Genomic DNA, 23,322 nt, shown 5'->3' with positions numbered 1-23,322 from the left:
TCCCAGAGCAAAGGCAGACGTGCCAAAAGACATTCCCCCCGCAAGCAGCATCGCAACAACCAGGCTCTGGAAATCGCAAGTAACCATGGCAACTGAACAGCTCAATCCCGCTAAAGCAGGATAGACTTTTTTTTTTTTTTTGACTGGTACACAAAGATAATGAAAAATAATAGTGTGAGACGATCTCGCCGGGTACAAATCCACCTGCAGGAATTCAGGCAGAATATATGTACAATATGCAGGGAGACAAATTATAACCCGGGCAAAGCTTCATTAAGGAGGCTCAATATATGGCACGTCAGATCACTTGTCACTTTTTACCCCAAATTAATCCTTAGATTTCCTTAATCCTTAATTCCCGCTGCCAAGTAGTTGGATTTCGATTGGAAACGGAGTAGGAGTTGGCTTCTTCCTCCTTATTGTTGGGGTAGGAGAGACGTCTCTCACTGTGACTTACTGACATATTTGCCAAATGTGTTCGGCTGAGGCCCTTGTTGCAGAAACGCGGCTTCTTTTGTTGCAGATTTTGCTGGCGTTTTATTGAGCCAAAGCCAAGAATGCCCACACAGGGAATGGGAACTATATAGAAAGTTCTTATACTTCTCCCTTCTGCTCAGTCCTCTCCGGGCTTTGGCACAAAAAAATACACAACAAAATCTTCAAAAAAAAAAATCTGCATTTCTGCAACATGGGGCCTCAGCCTTAAACGGTTAGCAGGGAGATGCCGGCTGTTGCTCATTTTGTTAGGCCCAGCCTGTTGTTTAGTTGGCACTGTTGTACCCAACCTCCATATTTTATTCTTGGGTTCCAGCCCATTGTGTCCTCTTTTGCCTCTGCCCAGTCTGTTTTCTGGTTTTACACAGTACTTTGTTGCATAGCATTTCCCTGCTGATAACATACATAGTATGATGCCCTCATTCATGTCTACCCATCATATGTGAATACAATATTCACCTGGCTCTGTTTCCCCGGGACGAGTCTTTTCTGCTGTCACTATATCACGCCTGTCAATATAAGCAAGTATCGGGCTAATAGGGATTTACTGAACCCTATTCACACGTAGACAATCTGGAAATCTGCAAGGAACATCAGGTAATCCGTCACACAAGGGTTAGGACATTTGACATTTCAATTGAATCAATCAATAATGTTCAGGAATGATTATGAGGAATCATGTGCCCTATATGTTATGTTTCTAGGAGGAGACATCACTGAGTTCCTTACATACTGGACCTATCCCAGGTCTTTATGTGCAACTTATGGCTCATAATATTGGTGTATAAATGACAGGTCCTTATTGATCCGAAAGGTCTGATCTGTTAGATTGCGCTAGTCCTCACTTCGGGGCACGAGCAGATAATGGTTTTTACTATGCTTAAGACCCTTGCAAGACGGCCGTGGCCATGATCAGTGCTCAGTCTGTGTATTTCCCTAGTCATTTAATGAAAGCGGCCACGGAAACACGGCCTTTAATACACAGCAAAGCCTTAATAAAAGGTGCACAAAACATATGGGACAAAGAAAGATGACAGTATGTTGGGCAGTTGATGTACGGCGCTATTCACATTCGTGCCACAGTTTCCATTTATATCGGAGCCATGAAAGCTAAGATGAATCCATTTACATAGATGATGAAAAATGCTGAGGTCTGATTGATTGTAATAGGTCACACAAGGGTACCTGTATATTTGATGGCAAGAATAACTCTGCAGGCAGCACCACTAACCTATCTATAAGCAGGGCTGGGTGATATGCTGGTACTGGTGACAGTAACCTATCTATCTGCAGGGCTGGGGTGATATGCTGGCTCTGGTGACAGTAACCTATCTATCTGCAGGGCTGGGGTGATATGCTGGTTCTGGTGACAGTAACCTATCTATCTGCAGGATTGGGGTGATATGCTGGGTCTGGTGACAGTAACCTATCTATCTGCAGGACTGGGGTGATGTGCTGGTACTGGTGACAGTAACCTATCTATCTGCAGGGCTGGGGTGATGTGCTGGTACTGGTGACGGTAACCTATCTATCTGCAGGGCTGGGGTGATGTGCTGGGTCTGGTGACGGTAACCTATCTATCTGCAGGGCTGGGGTGATGTGCTGAGTCTGGTGACAGTAACCTATCTATCTGCAGGGCTGGGGTGATGTGCTGGTACTGGTGACGGTAACCTATCTATCTGCAGGGCTGGGGTGATGTGCTGAGTCTGGTGACGGTAACCTATCTATCTGCAGGGCTGGGGTGATATGCTGGTTCTGGTGACGGTAACCTATCTATCTGCAGGATTGGGGTGATATGCTGGTTCTGGTGACGGTAACCTATCTATCTGCAGGGCTGGGGTGATATGCTGGTTGTGGTGACGGTAACCTATCTATCTGCAGGGCTGGGGTTATATGCTGGTTCTGGTGACGGTAACCTATCTATCTGCAGGGCTGGGGTGATATGCTGGGTCTGGTGACGGTAACCTATCTATCTGCAGGGCTGGGGTGATATGCTGGGTCTGGTGACGGTAACCTATCTATCTGCAGGACTGGGGTGATATGCTGGTTCTGGTGACGGTAACCTATCTATCTGCAGGACTGGGGTGATATGCTGGTTCTGGTGACGGTAACCTATCTATCTGCAGGACTGGGGTGATATGCTGGTTCTGGTGACGGTAACCTATCTATCTGCAGGACTGGGGTGATATGCTGGTTCTGGTGACGGTAACCTATCTATCTGCAGGACTGGGGTGATATGCTGGTTCTGGTGACGGTAACCTATCTATCTGCAGGATTGGGGTGATATGCTGGGTCTGGTGACGGTAACCTATCTATCTGCAGGACTGGGGTGATATGCTGGTTCTGGTGACGGTAACCTATCTATCTGCAGGGCTGGGGTGATACGCTGGTTCTGGTGACGGTAACCTATCTATCTGCAGGGCTGGGGTGATACGCTGGTTCTGGTGACAGTAACCTATCTATCTGCAGGGCTGGGGTGATACGCTGGTTCTGGTGACAGTAACCTATCTATCTGCAGGGCTGGGGTGATACGCTGGTTCTGGTGACAGTAACCTATCTATCTGCAGGGCTGGGGTGATACGCTGGTTCTGGTGACAGTAACCTATCTATCTGCAGGGCTGGGGTGATACGCTGGTTCTGGTGACAGTAACCTATCTATCTGCAGGGCTGGGGTGATATGCTGGGTCTGGTGGGGAAGGGGGGAAGGGGGGAAGGGGGGGGAGGGGGGAAAGGGGGGGGAAGGGGGGAAGGGGGGTCACGATCTACATTAAAAAAAATAAAATAGCTCATGAAAGCCTTCCCTGAAGTGGATAAGCACCAATATATTCTGAGATCTCCGAATCCCCAATAATTAGATTGGCAGAAGACTCATTCCTGCTGACAGACTCTGCTCTTCTCTATGGGCATACAGCAGGAGAAAGGTGGAGTCTGTCATGTCAGACTGGCAGCAGGAAAGGCTGAACGCAGAGACTTCTGATAGATACCCACTGTGCTCTGCAAATCTAATGATCCATGCTAAAGGGAACCTGGAAATACAATAGTAGGAAGTAAATTTGTGCAGGGCTGTACTAGTCATTGTTATTTTTCCCTGCCTAACACTTTTGACTGGGCCATTACATCACTACAGTCTGTTGCAACAGGATAAGTGACAAGTGTTTGACCACAATTAGAAGAATTGCCGGCTTTGTCCCATTTTGCACGTACATGTTGCCGCTCCATTGGAAGTCTATAGGACTTGCAAACATATATACAGACTGAAATCGAGCAACTGCACAAATTTCACTCTACTGAACGGGAGACCCAGGGTGGTAACCCCGGGGGTCAGTCACTTACCACCTACTTTATCCTTTGGGTGACTGAGTCGTGACTGTGGGACAACTTTTTTTATGAGTGTACTAATAGGATATTTCATTTGGAGAATGATGGGTATCTCATGTAAGTCATCTGTCATGTGATCAAAGTCTTGAGCTGTCCATAATGAATGTTTATTAAAAAGGAAAATCATAAAGAATTGTAAACAAAATGTGTACAAATTAAACTCTCCCCGTCCCCCCGAAGAGTGAAAAGCGGCAGATGCAGGCTGGGAACCTAAGGCAGTTCACGTCAATAAAATTTCTTCTGTTCATAGACGTAGATCTTTCCAGCTGGAACTTTACGGAAAAACAAGCTGTTTCCTCGTGTTGAGTTTCCCTTTAAAAAGAAAAGTAGACTGAAAGTGTAAGCCTTGCACCACGCAGACCCGCTGCACCCTATCACAACAGTAACGGATACAATGCAATAGCAGGGCACAGTCCAGGACACCTTGTGTTATTTCTGGATACAGCCCATGTTCCAGGACCACCAGACATGGGAGACCCTCACTATAAACAGGGAATGCTACAACTATGTCGACTAGGGTCAGGAGTATTACTCGGGTTGTTCCTTCATGGCAACAAACCAATTTGGACTTTTTGCAGAAATGTCATGCTCACTTTGTACCGCACCAATAGAGAGTCACAAAAATGTTGCATTTACAATTCAGACAATTTTTTGGGAACCTGCCCTTACCGGGATTCACTGATTTTGGGAAACTAGGAACTTCAGTATGAAATATCCAACTGACCTGAGGACACTTTAGGGTTGGCAATGGATGTAAAACTCTTTTAATCTGATTGGACATCCAACACTGCGTTCATTTTGAGGGTGCAGGACTAACAGATGTCAACCCTTCCTTTGTTACAACTTCTCCTGATGATATTTTGTATTGCATTATGGGCTGTCTTGAGCTTAATCATGTCTGATGAGGAGAAGCTGCCATGGAACTGAGGCCATACATGAGACATTGACCCCCCTGGTAAGCCTTAAAAAGGTTTATTCCCATCTTGTTTGCTGAGATGGGAACGTCTGGCTGGCAGTGCCGTCATAAGGCCACGACGTACAGAAGCAGGTGAGCGGTGCCGCTCTGTGGTCTTATAGAGGTGAAGCTACAGAAAGAGCGCAGCACAAATCTAAGTGTGTAATGTTGTGTCCATAGCTCCTGTTCAAGTCTATAGAAGACATGGAAACAGCAGATGCTGATCTGGTGAACGGGACTTGTGGCCAGTTATTCGGCAGCAATTTGCTGAGAATAATCCTTTAAAGGAACACTCCAGAATAAAGCGATAACATGTCTAGTGAAGGGCCTGAGAGGACGGGTGACATCTCTAAATTAAAGAGGACCTTTCACCATCCCCAGTTCTTATCTATTAATAGCTCCGACCCCCCATTATTCCTGCACAGTTGGAATTTTCTCTGTAGTCCCCACCATTCCAAAGTAATCCATGCTGTTAGTTTTGGTGCCTGATACGATATTTAGTCTCTGTATTGTCAGGAGGGCGGGGGACAGGCAAAAATCAGACAAGGGGGTGTCATTCTGAGTTGTGATACTGGAGCTCTCTGATTGGATCTCCTGCCACACACCCCTGCTTGACACCGCCCACATGACATTACAAAGCTTAAATAGCACATCAGGCATTAACCCTTGGGAATACTGAAGGTTAGAGAGAAAATTCTACAGAGGTGCAAACTATCAGATGGTAAGAACGCAAGTTGTTGGGGGGGTGAAAGGTTCTCTTTATAAAGTAATCCAGCTGGCCTCAAGCCCTGTACCAGCCATAACACGCTCTGTTCACTTTCCTGGAGTATTTGTTTAAGCTTAAAATTAGTTAAAGGAATTTAAAGTTGCCCTGCACCAAGTCTAAGTCTAGAGAGAAACTTCTTTACCTCTTTGCTGAGTTGGCTCCAGCAGTCTGTCCATGAAGAGTAGACAGGGGCGTAAGGAGGGCGGCCGCCAGCCAATCTGTAGAAGACAAGGGTTATATCCAATCCAAGACAAAGGCGTCAGCAGACAGACAACCCCTGCAGAGCGTTACTCACCCACAGTTATTCACAGCCATCAGATTTGACACTAGGACAAATGGATAAGTCAACATACTGGCCACAAACTGCAGAGACAAAACCATGAAGTAGATGAGGAGGGAAAGTCACAACTAATGAGATATATAATGATCGTTAAAGTGACTATTAGTGTGCAGTGCAGTATACCTAGGACCATAGATGCTGCATACAGCGCCACGCTACAGATATTCTCTCCTAGAAATAATGATCAGTGAGGGGCCGTTCACCTTGAGGAAGTTAGAGCTGACCTTGGTGCTGATTTTGAGACAGAATCCCCCTCAATTTCTGGCCAGAATCTGCTTCCAATTATTTTCAATGGGAGGCAGCAACTGATGCAGGATACTGAAAAAGAAGCGTCCTGCTTGTTCTTCCCACAGATTCTGCGGCCGAGCCCATGCTGCAAGCCTTAAGCGGATCAGCTCCATTGTGTCTGAAGCTAACCAACAAGCAAACCCTTAGCAGCAAGCTAATGTTCTGCTTTGACTTTCCTGCAGGCTTACAGAGCTGGGAATTAGAGAGAAATCTCCCTGAAATGTATCTCCAAATTGTGTGATGTTTCTAGGTTCCAGTGTGACCGCGCAATATATCAGTGCGCAATATATCAGTGCGCAATATATCAGCACGCCACCTGCTGGTACAGAGCACCATTACACTCACCCCAGTGACAGCTTGAGAGTAGCTTTTCATCTCACCCATTGCCTATGGAAAGAAATAGACATGGAAGTGAAAGTCGGTCATAGTGGTGGAAATGTCTTCTCAAAAGAGTATTTTGGAAGTGATATTGAAGACTGACCCCATTTTCCAGAGCATACTTGTTTATGAAGAAAGCAACCATGTTACAGATCCACAGGGAGAGCACATCTCCAAGCAGTCTTGGAATCAGGCCACTGGACAGAAGATGAGGAGAATGGTCATAGTCATGTCTATCTATAGTCAGTATAAGTATGCATGGTTTGAATATGGCATAAGATTTCTGCCTGTCTCCCTATTGGTGGCCATCATGACCATTTCATTGCCGCATCCACCACAGTAGTTTGCGAGCACATGCAGCTTCATCCTGTACAGTATATGCACACGACAGATCAGATGCATGGAGATGATTTTTAGTTTCTGCAATAGAACAGCATTGTCTGCTAGTATGTCCATGACTTTCTGCAAGAAACATTCAGATGAGTGGGACAGTCAACAAAATTTCTGCAACAAATCTGTCTCATGTGAGTAATCCACCAGACACACAGGTTGAGGGTTTTTTTTTTTACATATTTTTTAAAAGGCAAAGTAAAGAACGGATTGCAAAAAAGGGCAACTGTGCATTACTGATCCTTCCGTTTATGAAACACATTTGGCTTTGACTTCAAAAACAGATTTCAAAGGAAGGGATGAGGTCCCAGAGGTGGGATACATAGCTGTGGATACGCCTTAAATGTCTATCATGGGAAAATCCCTTTAAATTGTTCTAACCATTAGGGTTTGGCTACTTAGAGACGGACGGCCTATCCTAAGAACAACTACAAAAATAGGAAAGGTGATCCCAAGAGCTAGAAGCAAGGAATGGGCTGACCACACCAAACATGCCAGCTGAAACTCAAAAGCTACAGGAAAATAAATCCAAATCCATTCATTCTAGTTTATTGAAGGGTTAACGCTGCCTGGGGTTTATCGATTACTGAACGTAAGCACGGATCATAGGGTCGACTGCAAAGAGGAGATAGGATAGAGGACCCTAGAGCTGTCACTCTTCTGTGACTGGCCACAACCTTGTAGGACTGATCTGGCCGACCATTAGGGGAAGGGCTGCCCAAGCTTATAGTCCCAACTATAGCTACGTCACTCTACAGAAGATCGAGAAGATAAGAACTTACGCAAAAAAGCCCAACAGTCCTTCCTCTCTGTATATCGTCACTATGGACCCGAACACCCCGCTGAAAAAGAGCAGCAGTCTGAGTAACATCATTCAAAGCAAACACAGATAAAGGCACTGGAGGAGAAGCAGAAACCTACTCGTATTTGGTCTCTCTCCCAATGAACTGGACCATACACCGTAGTGTGATCACTGTAAATGAAGAAGAACAGACACATGTTAAATCCATCCAATACTCTCATACTATTACCCTAAAGTTTGCAAGCACATGTTAGAACCAGTCAATGTTTATGTAGCTTTTCTGTCACACTTACCCCTTGCTACTGAAACAGCGCCACTCATGTCTGTGGCTGTATCTGGTACTGAAGCTCATCCTAATGTAATGACATTTTCCAAATCATCAATTGAGGACCTATCCTTAAGGTAGGTTACCAACTGAAGGTCAGGATCAGTCTGACATCTGGACAGAATAGGTTACCAGTTCATAAAGCCTGGAAAACACTTTGAAGTGAATGGGGTTGAGCTTTATTACAGCACCCGACTATTACCACGAGTGACACAGTTTCTGATGAATGGCAAAGACAGATTAAACTCAACTAAAGGGAAGCGCTCACATCGATCAAGCCGTTCGCTCTCGGGGGAGTAGGTTATAGAGCAGGAGGAGCTGAGCCAATGGATCTTGGTGGGAAAAGATTTCGTAAACTCCTAATATACTAGTTTAGATCTCTGCCCATTCTGGGTTTAGCAATCCTATCAGTGAGTGACAACCAAGACCAGACGAACAAAGATCTAAATCCCTTTCCACAAACCAGGGCTGTAGGGATGGGATCAAAAAAAAGGGAGAATTAGGATGGAGCTAAAGCCAGAAAGAAGCCACAAACTCAAGTCTTCAGCCCCAGTATAAAATGATGGGAAGAGGTTGGCCACAGTATAGAATCTCTTCTTCCATAGGTCTAGATGTTATTGGAGTGCCCCTTTAGTGCTCACGGACGTCTGTGGATGGAGGACAATGTGACCATGTCAGGTCATTCAGCCTCCTCCATATTAGAGAGATCACATGCTCCAGCCACAGAACTGGCACTATATTATATAAACCTTTCTATGATAGGTCTAGATGTTATTGGAGTGCCCCTTTAGTGCTCACGGACGTCTGTGGATGGAGGACAATGTGACCATGTCAGGTCATTCAGCCTCCTCCATATTAGAGAGATCACATGCTCCAGCCACAGAACTGGCACTATATTATATAAACCTTTCTATGATATGTCTAGATGTTATTGGAGTGCCCCTTTAGTGCTCACGGATGTCTGTGGATGGAGGACAATGTGACCATGTCAGGTCATTCAGCCTCCTCCATATTAGAGAGATCACATGCTCCAGCCACAGAACTGGCACTATATTATATACACCTTTCTATGATAGGTCTAGATGTTATTGGAGTGCCCCTTTAGTGCTCACGGATGTCTGTGGATGGAGGACAATGTGACCATGTCAGGTCATTCAGCCTCCTCCATATTAGAGAGATCACATGCTCCATCCACAGAACTGGCACTATATTATATAAACCTTTCTATGATAGGTCTAGATGTTATTGGAGTGCCCCTTTAGTGCTCACGGACGTCTGTGGATGGAGGACAATGTGACCATGTCAGGTCATTCAGCCTCCTCCATATTAGAGAGATCACATGCTCCATCCACAGAACTGGCACTACATTATATAAACCTTTCTATGATAGGTCTAGATGTTATTGGAGTGCCCCTTTAGTGCTCACGGACGTCTGTGGATGGAGGACAATGTGACCATGTCAGGTCATTCAGCCTCCTTCATATTAGAGAGATCACATGCTCCAGCCACAGAACTGGCACTACATTATATAAACCTTTCTATGATAGGTCTAGATGTTATTGGAGTGCCCCTTTAGTGCTCACGGACGTCTGTGGATGGAGGACAATGTGACCATGTCAGGTCATTCAGCCTCCTCCATATTAGAGAGATCACATGCTCCAGCCACAGAACTGGCACTATATTATATACACCTTTCTATGATAGGTCTAGATGTTATTGGAGTGCCCCTTTAGTGCTCACGGACGTCTGTGGATGGAGGACAATGTGACCATGTCAGGTCATTCAGCCTCCTCCATATTAGAGAGATCACATGCTCCATCCACAGAACTGGCACTATATTATATACACCTTTCTATGATAGGTCTAGATGTTATTGGAGTGCCCCTTTAGTGCTCACGGACGTCTGTGGATGGATGACAATGTGACCATGTCAGGTCATTCAGCCTCCTCCATATTAGAGAGATCACATGCTCCATCCACAGAACTGGCACTATATTATATAAACCTTTCTATGATAGGTCTAGATGTTATTGGAGTGCCCCTTTAGTGCTCACGGACGTCTGTGGATGGAGGACAATGTGACCATGTCAGGTCATTCAGCCTCCTCCATATTAGAGAGATCACATGCTCCAGCCACAGAACTGGCACTATATTATATAAACCTTTCTATGATATGTCTAGATGTTATTGGAGTGCCCCTTTAGTGCTCACGGACGTCTGTGGATGGATGACAATGTGACCATGTCAGGTCATTCAGCCTCCTCCATATTAGAGAGATCACATGCTCCAGCCACAGAACTGGCACTACATTATATAAACCTTTCTATGATAGGTCTAGATGTTATTGGAGTGCCCCTTTAGTGCTCACGGATGTCTGTGGATGGAGGACAATGTGACCATGTCAGGTCATTCAGCCTCCTCCATATTAGAGAGATCACATGCTCCAGCCACAGAACTGGCACTATATTATATACACCTTTCTATGATAGGTCTAGATGTTATTGGAGTGCCCCTTTAGTGCTCACGGACGTCTGTGGATGGAGGACAATGTGACCATGTCAGGTCATTCAGCCTCCTTCATATTAGAGAGATCACATGCTCCAGCCACAGAACTGGCACTACATTATATAAACCTTTCTATGATAGGTCTAGATGTTATTGGAGTGCCCCTTTAGTGCTCACGGACGTCTGTGGATGGAGGACAATGTGACCATGTCAGGTCATTCAGCCTCCTCCATATTAGAGAGATCACATGCTCCAGCCACAGAACTGGCACTATATTACATACACCTTTCTATGATAGGTCTAGATGTTATTGGAGTGCCCCTTTAGTGCTCACGGACGTCTGTGGATGGATGACAATGTGACCATGTCAGGTCATTCAGCCTCCTCCATATTAGAGAGATCACATGCTCCAGCCACAGAACTGGCACTATATTATATAAACCTTTCTATGATAGGTCTAGACGTTATTGGAGTGCCCCTTTAGTGCTCACGGATGTCTGTGGATGGAGGACAATGTGACCATGTCAGGTCATTCAGCCTCCTCCATATTAGAGAGATCACATGCTCCATCCACAGAACTGGCACTATATTATATAAACCTTTCTATGATAGGTCTAGACGTTATTGGAGTGCCCCTTTAGTGCTCACGGACGTCTGTGGATGGAGGACAATGTGACCATGTCAGGTCATTCAGCCTCCTCCATATTAGAGAGATCACATGCTCCAGCCACAGAACTGGCACTATATTATATAAACCTTTCTATGATAGGTCTAGATGTTATTGGAGTGCCCCTTTAGTGCTCACGGACGTCTGTGGATGGAGGACAATGTGACCATGTCAGGTCATTCAGCCTCCTCCATATTAGAGAGATCACATGCTCCATCCACAGAACTGGCACTATATTATATAAACCTTTCTATGATAGGTCTAGATGTTATTGGAGTGCCCCTTTAGTGCTCACGGACGTCTGTGGATGGAGGACAATGTGACCATGTCAGGTCATTCAGCCTCCTCCATATTAGAGAGATCACATGCTCCAGCCACAGAACTGGCACTATATTATATAAACCTTTCTATGATAGGTCTAGATGTTATTGGAGTGCCCCTTTAGTGATCACGGATGTCTGTGGATGGAGGACAATGTGACCATGTCAGGTCATTCAGCCTCCTCCATATTAGAGAGATCACATGCTCCAGCCACAGAACTGGCACTACATTATATAAACCTTTCTATGATAGGTCTAGATGTTATTGGAGTGCCCCTTTAGTGCTCACGGACGTCTGTGGATGGAGGACAATGTGACCATGTCAGGTCATTCAGCCTCCTCCATATTAGAGAGATCACATGCTCCATCCACAGAACTGGCACTATATTATATAAACCTTTCTATGATAGGTCTAGATGTTATTGGAGTGCCCCTTTAGTGCTCACGGACGTCTGTGGATGGAGGACAATGTGACCATGTCAGGTCATTCAGCCTCCTCCATATTAGAGAGATCACATGCTCCAGCCACAGAACTGGCACTACATTATATAAACCTTTCTATGATAGGTCTAGATGTTAAAGTGGACAACTCCTTAAATATTGTAAACTATTATATCAATCACTGGATTATTAACAATATTAAAGAATAGAGGTCAGAAAACTGCGTCACCTGTGCTTCGGCACTTCAGACAAATTTACTTGGCCCTGGGCCAATGGGGAAGACAAGTGATGAGACTTTAGTGTCGGGGCAGCCATTGTGGCTGAGTGTAATATGGGAGCAGCGCACAGTAAAGTGCAGTCAGTCATTTGGGGGTGGACAGGTTTATGTGGGGTTTTTCTACATAAAGTTGGGACTGTATAAAGGTCATCTCCCAATGAATGCAGAGCACTCCGACTCTTCTCATCAGAGAGCTGATCCAATCATCAGAGAAGGATTGCACTGAAATAGAAGTATAGTCAACTAAGTCATTGGTTGATGATCTGGATTGTGTTTTATGATTTGCAGACATCGACTCACTGACAATTATAACACGTCACACTGACTACATGGTCTTTAAAGGGTTTGTCCTATCTCAAGGATCCCATCTATACTGCTAGCTTATGTGGATTTAAGACTTTTTCTAAGTACAATGGATTGGCCAAACTGCTTTGTTTGGCCGCTATCTGAGATTATTCACTTCATTGTTTACACTGCGTTTCCATAACCACCGACCTAGGGATGATATGTCTCTGCCCAGGACAAGTGACGTAGCTCACTGCTCTCAGGAGGGGAGGGGGGCTGAGTACTTGGGAGCAGCTTGTATTTCTGAGCTCTTTATCCCCTTCTTCCAGTTATCAGTCTGCTAATTGGATTTTGCAGATAAGGGCTGAGACAGGGAGTCTGTCACCTCTGTATGTAACACAGACCTAAAACTGAGTTTATTGCAAGCTGACTATTGGTCCCGTAGTATGTAAGTTTGGGATTCTCATCACCTATCAAATCCAGCTCTGCAACTTGCAGTGATTCTGTGCTAATTTACTTACAAGCATCCCTCATTACTGACTGCAAACATGTACTGCTATAAAGAGACCTAGCAGAGCAAGTGAAACCCCGCCCACCAATGTACTGAGAAAACCAGGAAGTGAACAGCGCACACAGCCTGCAAGATGGTGAACAGGAGAGGTGGCAATATCCCTTTAATATATATATATATATATATATATTTATTTATTTTTAATGAACACACCATACAAAAAAGGTTTACAACTCCTGTTATAGAATTATTAATAGTGTATAATTAAATGTAGTTTGTTACATATTTACTATCATAGGGATCAATCACTGAATTATTAACTGAAAAGAAAAAGTCCAAAGCAGCACAGACAAGAAAGTAACCCGGGGCAACTCTTAGGATGGCCACTTACAATATTCATACAGATATGCAAAAATAAATAGATGCAAGTGTCTTTATTCCAAGGAGACATTTCGGTTCCACCTGGAGCCTCTGAAGCCAACGTTTCTCAAGGGTTGAGAGAGGTTCCAGATGGGACCATAACTTTGCTACTTAGAATAGACACTTGCCTTTTTTTGTGAAGTCCATGGAGTGCTGCTGTTTTTTCTTCTCTGGATTATTGACTGCCTTGTTTTTTTTTACTGCTTCTGTCTGACCGTGGGTGACAGCCATTTAAGTTGGTGTTGGGCTGGGGCTACCAACCCCACAGCCTTGCTTAAAGCTATATGTAACTCTGCTCCTATGTAAGCGTGCCCTCTCTAATAAAAAATCCTCTGATAAAGTTAAACATCCAATTTTGCACACTGAGAAAACATTGAAAGAACATGCAACCAAATGCAAAAGTACATGTCATCAGCACATAGCAATCCAGATTTAGTCACTTATAAGTCCACAAGTGCAGTGGCCAGGGAAGCCCTCTCTGGAATCCAGGTACAAGAAAGTTGGTCCACTTACGATATGGCGACCATTATGATGGCAGGACCTCAGAAGCCCCCTCACATGGGGATCAATTGAAAGCAAAATTCACAGAGTGACATAAATATGCCACATACAGATGAACGACTATGATTGACGCAGTTAACAAAAAACTATTGTACAATATATAAAATAAACCACAAACCAAGCAGGGTGGGTGGGTGTGCAATATCTCACACAAGACCTTAGATGAAAAGCCTGGGGAATCCAGCCATGGATCCAACACGCTGCCAAATCTGTGCAAGGCATCATGCTTCCCTTTGCCCAATCTAACCAATGTATTGAGCTCAAGAAGCCGCTCACTCTTTGTTGGAACAGTAGGCTGGATCTTGGAGGCTGCTGGATTCTGGGCAGGGTTCAGGTGTCAGACCTCCATACATACTAATGGCCTACCCCGTGGACATCCAGCAAACCCAAGAAGACAAGGCTTAAAGATCAGATTTAAGTGTAATCCAGAACGCTTTCCAGAAAAGGGCAAGAACATCTATCCAGAATGGCCTCAACTTTCCACAAAAATGTGGAGTCTTTTCTGTAGTTCTACCTGAAATAGGAGCCCAGGTCATTTTAAGCCCTTTACTTTTTTGGGGGTTAGGAAAATTCCCTGACATACCAATGGATAGCCCATGCTCTATGAAGTATAAAGCACCCATCGATTACATGAATCTGACAGCTCTTTCTGAGGTACTAGCGTGGATCACATAACCTGGATAGAGCAAGACATGATGGGAATGGCTGGCAGGAAGGCACTCAAGTAGAATGCAACATTTTCTTATAGCTCATACACAAGGCATCATAGTATTAATCCAGGAACGCATTCAGTGACAACCACAAGTCTAATGGCTGTGGTCAATTATTTTCACCCAGGCGGTTTCCTGAAAGTGATAGAAGGGTATGGACAGGCAACGTATTGTAGCGTCTCTTCAGTAAGCTTGCAGTGCACCGCGCATGATACACATGCTGTATAGACATTGTCGTATATTCTGCAGACTCTCCTGTGTCTTCTGCTCAATTTCTAGATAGAAGCTAGACTACTCCCTTCTGAAAAGCAAATCAGAGTTTGCATCTTATAGTACAGGCCAGGGTAGGGGGTAGATTTTATAATATATATAAAATATATTGAGTGGTTCTAATAAATGGAGTGGTTTTATGAAGCCTGACATACCGTGGAAGGGGTGTGTGATGAGGGTAGCAGCTGAACGGGCAACCATCTCCTGAGTAGTCTGAAAAACAGAATCAAACCCAGATGAAAGGAGCCATCACATGAAACCATACTAGAACTGGACCAACATTTCTGCGACTACAGAGTGCTTACCTCTTTAATGACATAATCAAGAGAAGGGTTTTCTTTCTGTCTAGATGTTGTCTCCTAAAAAACAAAAATATGAATAGATTTCACCCAAAACAATAGCTAAAGCCCCTTCATTTGCTTCCACTTCACAGGCCGTTGATGTCACATTTGTCACGTGGCCTTTGTGCAGATTAGTCCCATTCAAATGAACAAGCGGAGCTGCAAAACTGAAGACGGCCATTATGCAACGTACGGCGCTGTGCTCAGTGAGCGGTGAAGAGGCTGCAGCCTTTAACTGTACGCCATGGTCTCTTCACTGATAGAACACCAATATCTTAGCTTTGGAAAACCCCTTTAAAAATTCTAATCCCAGAACAATAAAGCTTAGCAGGGCATTCCTTTCACTGGTTAAGCTTTATTACTACACTCACCGGCCACTTTATTAGGTACACCTGTCCAACTGCTCGTTAACACTTAATTTCTAATCAGCCAATCACATGGCGGCAACTCAGTGCATTTCGGCATGTAGACATGGTCAAGACAATCTCCTGCAGTTCAAACCGAGCATCAGTATGGGGGGGAAGAAAGGTGATTTGAGTGCCTTTGAACGTGGCATGGTTGTTGGTGCCAGAAGGGCTGGTCTGAGTATTTCAGAAACTGCTGATCTACTGGGATTTTCACGCACAACCATCTTTAGGGTTTACAGAGAATGGTCCGAAAAAGAAAAAACATCCAGTGAGCGGCAGTTCTGTGGGGGGCGGAAATGCGTTGTTGATGCCAGAGGTCAGAGGAGAATGGCCAGACTGGTTCCAGCTGATAGAAAGGCAACAGTGACTGAAATAGCCACCCGTTACAACCAAGGTAGCCAGAAGAGCATCTCTGAACGCCGCACAGTACGTCCAACTTTGAGGCTACAGATGGGCTACAGCAGCAGAAGACCACACCGGGTGCCACTCCTTTCAGCTAAGAACAGGAAACTGAGGCTACAATTTGCACAAGCTCATCGAAATTGGACAATTGAAGATTGGAAAAACGTTGCCTGGTCTGATGAGTCTCGATTTCTGCTGCGACATTCGGATGGTAGGGTCAGAATTTGGCGTCAACAACATGAAAGCATGGATCCATCCTGCCTTGTATCGGTAACGGTTCAGGCTGGTGGTGGTGGTGTCATGGTGTGGGGAATATTTTCTTGGCACTCTTTGGGCCCCTTGGTACCAATTGAGCATGGTTGCAACGCCAAAGCCTACCTGAGTATTGTTGCTGACCATGTCCATCCCTTTATGACCACAATGTACCCAACATCTGATGGCTACTTTCAGCAGGATAATGCAATGCCATGTCATAAAGCTGGAATCATCTCAGACTGGTTTCTTGAACATGACAATGAGTTCACTGTACTCCAATGGCCTCCACAGTCACCAGATCTCAATCCAATAGAGGAGCATCTTTGGGATGTGGTGGAACGGGAGATTCGCATCATGGATGTGCAGCTGACAAATCTGCGACTGCAACTGTGTGATGCCATCATGTCAATATGGACCAAAATCTCTGAGGAATGCTTCCAGCACCTTGTTGTATCTATGCCACGAAGAATTGAGGCAGTTCTGAAGGCAAAAGGGGGTCCAACCCGTTACTAGCATGGTGTACCTAATAAAGTGGCCGGTGAGTGTAATACGCACCTTGGTGTCTATAACTCGATTTATTCTCTGTATAGAGAACAACTGGGGATGATGCTTCGGCTCCGAGTTATATGACCAACTCCATTGTACTCAAGCGAGTCGAAGCAGCTGCAACATAGATCGAGAAACAAGACTTGTCGCCTCCCCATCTGCCCTCCGCAAAAGTAATGAGGATCCAACGGACGTGCTGATATATAAGGCTTAAACGGTGCCGGGAACGCATTGGGATACCCTTGTTCCATTGATAATACCTTTAAGTAAGAACTGCATTAACCAAAACAGATAACCCCTTGAATTTAACCCCAGAAGTACATTACTAGGGAAAAGCCAAACACAACTTACATCCATGTGATTCTGATTCTGGTAGCACTAAAAGGGGAGAAAGAAACTGTATTAATAAAAGGGAAGAGCCATGACCATTCTTATCTTATCTTTGGGTTTACCAAAGAGTGAGCCACTACTTGTTAGCAGATAAGATGGTCACTGTAAGTATTTAGCAACCCTCTGCAATGTCCACATATAAAGTAAGCTAGGCACTATATAATACACGGAGTGGCTCTATCATCTTCACCATTATTTACCTGCAAGACCTTGCTGTGCACCACAGTACCCACCGCTCCGGCGCACAGTCGGGGAGCCAAGCCCTTGAAGAGTCCTTTCTTGCCATCAATACTGATGATGTGTTTTGCTGCAAATACATTAATGAACAGACAAAATGAGCATCTGGCAAAGAAGTGCAATACTTAATGCTGCGAACACTGTCTAAGGACATGGCAAGGAACCCAATTAGGAGAGCTGGGGATCCATGACCAACCTCCTGCTATCCATATGAAAAGATTTCACCTGACACCCACCATATGCAAAAAACCCAGGGAGCTGGTACACCTGACGTCCAAAAAGGTTTCTTCCTAATGTAGGTGGCATTGGTTCGTGTCCCACCTAAAATACAAGAGCACATGAATATTACGATTTTGCCTGGTCAGTCGTCACCATTAGACCATATGTAAGTAAATGAACCACAGTCTATATGGAGAGGAAAACTGGAGGAGAAACGCACAACTTCACTCCAGCTGATGGGAGAACCCGCTAAGGTATAATGTATTATATTACGTGGCCCTGTGGTGTGTGCGGACAAGAGCGGTCATCAGCACAATACCATAATAGGGTTACACTAATGGGTAGCAGTAACCCCTGACCCTAATTCCCTGTCTCGTGGCCATGTGATCACTTTCACCCTTTTAGGAGTTCTGAACCCCTTAGATAATCGGAGGATCTGTTCACAGAATTCTTCTTCACTTTCTAGTGCATCTCTAGTAGGATATCAGGACAACACTACAATTATAAGTGGGCTATCAGGGTTCTGGAGTCTCCCTTTAAGTTCTTAATGAAGATTCACAGGGTTCTTCTTATTCTATGAGCCACTTAGTAAAGCAGAATAGGAAACGTGCACAAAGTTCTAAGAGATGTGTCCTGGGAGACACCCACATAGCGCGCCCAGGAGTCCTGGCCAAGGCAGGCTAAATTGATGGGTACTAAAACCAAATGTGTTATATTTAGTGAGGCTCTGAACTGCACCACAACGCAACAGCTATGGTTAACCCCTTCATGAAAAGAGGTTCAGCAATAAAAAAAATACCCCCCCCCTTCCCAAAAATTGCTGTTAGTTTTTAGTCAGGCAGCTCCAGTCTTGAAATAGGGAGGTGCTAGAATAGACAGGAGTGCCAAGACGAGACCACCAATGACTGGAGAGTGGGCAGCTAATGTGTAAGGCAGACAAAGAGTTAAAGGTGCATTGGCAATTTCTACTTTCCAGAACATGAACATGTAATAACCCTAACCCTATATAAAGGACAGAAGGAACGTGACATAATGCAAAGAAGAACTGGAGCTTCATCCGAGAGCAACTCCACACAGTGCAAAGTAGGTATTGTGCCCTTATTTATTAGCCTAATGTGGGTGTACGGGCAGGCGCTGCTGACTGTAAGTGGCACATGTATAGATGCATATGCTAGAGAGTCATTGCTCCATATAACTTACACATCAGTCCACTCTGGACATTGCCAGGCGTTCCCACAGCCCCCTGGATGGATTTTTTAGGGGTGGCTTTATATACGCAGGTTAGTCCAGAAAAAGAAAAGGCCAAACCCTTTGAAACCATGAATTCAGCCTAAGGTTTCTTTCCAGCCAGCCCCATAGAAGGAACGAATGACAGATCTTATTGTTTTACGTGCAGTTGGTTTTGGTGCCTAATATGGTCTGTACTGTCAGGTCGGTGCAGGAGCAGGCAAAGGGGTGTAATTGGGTGTACAATTGCCAGTCAGAGGGAGACCATGTCAGAACTCAGAATCAGCATCTGTTCCCAGCAGTAGAGAGCCGAGCGCTACATGACTGGGTGCACGTGCCGGCTCTGGGCTGCACATGAATGATATCAGTGTACCGACCGACCCTGTAATATCCTTCAGTCAGCAGGTATAGGAGATGTCCTTGTCCTGGCCTCACAGCCCCATAAACCGTCATTTGTATAGGGCTCATCCACATAGTGGAATCTGTTGCTGATTCACAGGCAGATTCTGCCCCAAAGGTGGTGAAAGGTCTAAACCTAGAAATGGATGTCAGAAGTAAGGCTACATGAATACTAGCGTGTGCCTTGTCAGTGGACTCTCCGTGTGGTTAGCACTTGACCCACACTTTTCTATTGCCCCATACACACAACTGTATATTACTACATGTCCATCTGGGAGCCCAGAGGCCAAACTCTGTTCAGGTGCTATTTCCATCCCTTTTATAGTCCGAGCTCATGGTATGGGTCTATGAAGGGCACACAGATACCCTCCATGTATCCTTATTGTAGCCTAAATAAGCTTTGATGCCGTCACGATTTGTCAATCTGCAGTGTTTTATCCTAAAAAGAAAAAAAAACAAAAGAAACATAATAAACCTAAAAAATTGCAGAACACAAGGGTTAAATCTCATCCCAATCTGTTCAACTAGTGGTTGGCTGAGGGGGCAGGGCATAGCAAGGTTTTTGTCCCAATTTAGAAGGAGAAGAAGGGGGGGAGGGGATGGCTGCACTTATACAGGTATGTGCACATTCTTGTCATTTCGAGCAAAAACGGCTTGTGTATGAAAGAAGAAAGGCTCACGATAGTCTGTCATTGTTGTATTAAAGGGGCTATGTCACTGGGAATAGTCATGTATAACTAATCACATGCTTGCACTGGCTTTAGAAAGTCTATTCCACACCGACCTATAGTATGTAGATTGCCTCAGTGGTGTCTGAATAAGTCCGTTTTTATTCATATGCTAATGAGCCAGCTCAGGAAGTTCCCAGCAGCCTCCTCTCTCCTATTATCTTCTATGTGTGGGAAGCAAACAGGAAGCAGGAAGTCATCATCATCATCATCATCAGCAGTCTCCCATAGAAAACAATAGGAGAGGTGTGCACCATCTATCGTGCACCAGTCTAATTAGCATATGAAGAAAAACGGACTTATTCAGAAACCACTGAGGCAATCTACATACTATAGGTAGGTGTGGAATAGACTGTCTAAAGCAGGGGTAGGGAACGTACGGCTCTCCAGCTGTTGCAAAACTACAACTCCCAGCATGCATACTGGCTCTGCTGTTCTGGGAACTCCCATGGAAGTGAATGGAGCATGCTGGGAGTTGTAGTTTCACAGCAGCTGGAGAGCCAAAGGTTCCCTAGCCCTGTTCTAAAGGCTATGCAAAGGTGTGATTAATTAAAAATGACCTTTCCTAGTGATAGAGCCCCTTTAAGGGCTGAAGTCCAGTTTCTGCATAGACAAGTAATTCAGCATGTATCTCCACAGAAGGATCCATTCTTGACCCAATGATCTGAAATGAACAAGCTTGTGCTCCTCGTCTCAGTCTACGTCTGTGGTTTCCAGTATGGGATAAACTGCAGTGGCACCGACACTCATGTCCGTCAGAAACGTGGCGTACTAGATCTAGTGGTGACCCTATGGTGTTACAGAAACAGGCTTCAAGTACCCTTGCTGGGCATCAACCTGTATGGCTGTTACTGTGGCACGGGGGGGACCGGAGGTGCAGTGGATGATGTGGACAGATGCTGCCTACTGCACGACTGTTGTTACCGCTATTCCAGGATCGACCTGCAGTGCTACAGTAAAATAAAGTGGCAGTTCTATCACTTTTCATGTGGCCCGTCACACACACAATGCCACTCACCAACACTGTGTAGCAGGGTGGCATGTGAGTGTGACAAGCAGTTTGCAGAGTGCCTGACCAAGGCAAAGCCCAAGAAGAAACATTTCTTCTATAACAAGAGGGACATGTGTGTTGGTCCCCATGACTTGTGCCCAGAACTTCACCCCAATATATCCGATATAGTACAGTGGAGCCGAAACTTGACCGACCCAGAACATGGTACTAGAAACTGGTCTGGCAAACCAAAGAGCAGGAAGAGGAGATGGAGGAGAAGAAAGAAGACTGCCAAGGATAAAAAGAGGAAAGATGTTCAAAGCTCTCCATTATGGATCTAAGACCAGCCAACTGGAGCAATGTGGTGCTTTAAGGGGATGTACCAAGAGAAGTATGTGATCGGTGTGGAATGACTGCTGGGACCCCGCCAATCCTGAGAACAGGGGTCCATGATGTCTCCCAGTTTGAATGAAGTGCTGGTTTATTCACTCCGTATAGGTCAGTCCTATATGAATGGAGCCGCGGTGTCCGACCATTGCTTCTCTCAAACCCTGGATAATGGATCCTTATTTTCATGATCGGTGAAGGCCCTAGTGGTTGGATCCCCTTTGATCAGAATAGAGCTGAGCAATTTTACCTAAAAATAAAGTCTGACATTTTTTTGAGCTAATGGGTGATCCTCAGTTTTAAAGGGAATCTGTCAGGATGATTTGGGGCACTAAAAAAAGCCAATTTCTCAGCAAAGGAAGCGCCAAATCCCAAAGGGAAAAACACTGTTTGGTAACTGTAGCCGAGCGATCTCTGGGGCTGGGTTATGTGATAGGGAAGCATTTGAAGAAATCTACAATCCAATATGTCTGGTGACAAATAAATAATAATAATTATGGGAGAGATTTTTGAAAACTTGTTTTTTTTCGTTGCTTGCGCTGACGCCCCTCCACCAGGTATTAGGCCTGGGGTAAAATCTACACTTGCTTGAGCTAGATGATGGCGACATAAATCATAATTTATTTAGCATTTTACAACTAGTGAATGATTATTTTAGGACATTCACCTTTTTACATTCCAGAATACGCCGCTGAATTTTGGTTTTGTTTATTCACACATCAGCGCTCCCGATCGGACGGCGACATGTCCCTTAGCCAACAGCAATGAGGCAAAACACTTGATATCAGAAGGGCACTTTTGGTATTTTGTCATTTGACAGCATCATCTACAATAATTGTTTTAGTAGAATTATGACGATGGCCCTGCACACGCTTCACACACTCCCTGTGTAGGAAAGTCATATGAGCAGAACAAAATCCCAAGGTCTGCGGCTTTTTTACTCCAGAAATCTGGCATATGAGGATATACAATCTGCACTCCCCATAGACACCATATGAGGGACACCATATAGGGACCAAGGTAATAGCAGCGTTCAGGAGGCGCCGTCACTTAGCTGTGCTGTCTTTGCAGTTCTGTCTAATTCAATGAATGGACTAATTTGCAATACCAGCTATAGTCACTATACAATGTACACATTGCCTAAATGCTGCAGCCCCCCTCAAACATTGGCTGTCCCCACAGATTCTAGCTAACTGTTGGAGGTCTCCGTCTCCTATCCAGCAGAACAGGCCTGCGGGAATCACGTCCGGCCTTATTGCTTCAATGCTGCACATACATCTTCTTTGCAGACCTATGTGTCTCCATGGTAACAGACTAAATCTCACCTAAAAATTATAATTCTGCTTTTAAGATTGTAAGTGCTATTGGATTCAAAGGTTTTACCCAGTTTCTACCATTGATGGCCTATCCTGGTACTGCTTATATGTCGGGAGCCGCACTTCTTGCTCGCCATACAAACTGTACCAATGGATTTTGGTGGAGCGCTGGCACTAAGACGAAACTAGGACAGTACTATAGTACCAAAAGCCATGGCTACATTCTGTATGGCGAGTAAGCAGCACCTCTAATATTCATGGCCGATCATCAGGCTAGGAGTGGAGAATCCCTTTAATAGCACAATGAGCTACTAGATAGAAGACAATGCTCCAGACATGGTGATTAAGGTAGGTTATGTTTTTATTTCTAGTTTTTAGCTACAGCATCTGGCG

The 23,322-nt window shown here is 44.8% G+C and overlaps 2 protein-coding genes across 2 annotated transcripts in view; one reads left to right on the top strand and one right to left on the bottom strand.

The window, feature by feature from the left end:
• Nucleotides 1–3,958: 3,958 nt before the first annotated feature.
• The window catches only part of MTCH2 (mitochondrial carrier 2), a 29,612-nt gene continuing 10,248 nt past the window's right edge, over nucleotides 3,959–23,322 (bottom strand). Inside the window, exons 2-13 of the mRNA XM_075280701.1 lie at nucleotides 17,899–17,983; nucleotides 17,626–17,732; nucleotides 17,387–17,413; nucleotides 15,390–15,443; nucleotides 15,240–15,297; nucleotides 7,912–7,963; nucleotides 7,773–7,832; nucleotides 6,704–6,797; nucleotides 6,568–6,609; nucleotides 5,890–5,957; nucleotides 5,737–5,812; nucleotides 3,959–4,185 (exon numbers count right to left, since the gene is read on the bottom strand). Of these exons, the coding sequence (XP_075136802.1) occupies nucleotides 4,099–4,185; nucleotides 5,737–5,812; nucleotides 5,890–5,957; nucleotides 6,568–6,609; nucleotides 6,704–6,797; nucleotides 7,773–7,832; nucleotides 7,912–7,963; nucleotides 15,240–15,297; nucleotides 15,390–15,443; nucleotides 17,387–17,413; nucleotides 17,626–17,732; nucleotides 17,899–17,983 (810 nt within the window). The 3' untranslated portion in view covers nucleotides 3,959–4,098. The remainder of the gene's footprint in view (nucleotides 4,186–5,736; nucleotides 5,813–5,889; nucleotides 5,958–6,567; nucleotides 6,610–6,703; nucleotides 6,798–7,772; nucleotides 7,833–7,911; nucleotides 7,964–15,239; nucleotides 15,298–15,389; nucleotides 15,444–17,386; nucleotides 17,414–17,625; nucleotides 17,733–17,898; nucleotides 17,984–23,322) is intronic.
• On the top strand, nucleotides 20,895–21,567 carry LOC142212599 (phospholipase A2, minor isoenzyme-like). Its single transcript, XM_075280563.1, has one exon. The coding sequence runs from the start codon at nucleotides 20,905–20,907 to the stop codon at nucleotides 21,565–21,567; it is 663 nt and encodes a 220-aa protein (XP_075136664.1). The 5' UTR covers nucleotides 20,895–20,904.

This window comes from Leptodactylus fuscus, chromosome 7 (genome assembly GCF_031893055.1).
Source record: "Leptodactylus fuscus isolate aLepFus1 chromosome 7, aLepFus1.hap2, whole genome shotgun sequence".
In the NCBI taxonomy this organism is placed as follows: Eukaryota; Metazoa; Chordata; class Amphibia; order Anura; family Leptodactylidae; genus Leptodactylus; species Leptodactylus fuscus.
Note: the sequence above shows the minus strand (reverse complement) of the source record. Positions and strands in the feature narration are given on the sequence as shown.

What these genes read in the sequence shown, in the direction of transcription:
- LOC142212599 (XM_075280563.1), top strand. Translation starts at nt 20,905, where the DNA reads ATGAACAAGCTTGTGCTCCTCGTCTCAGTCTACGTCTGTGGTTTCCAG.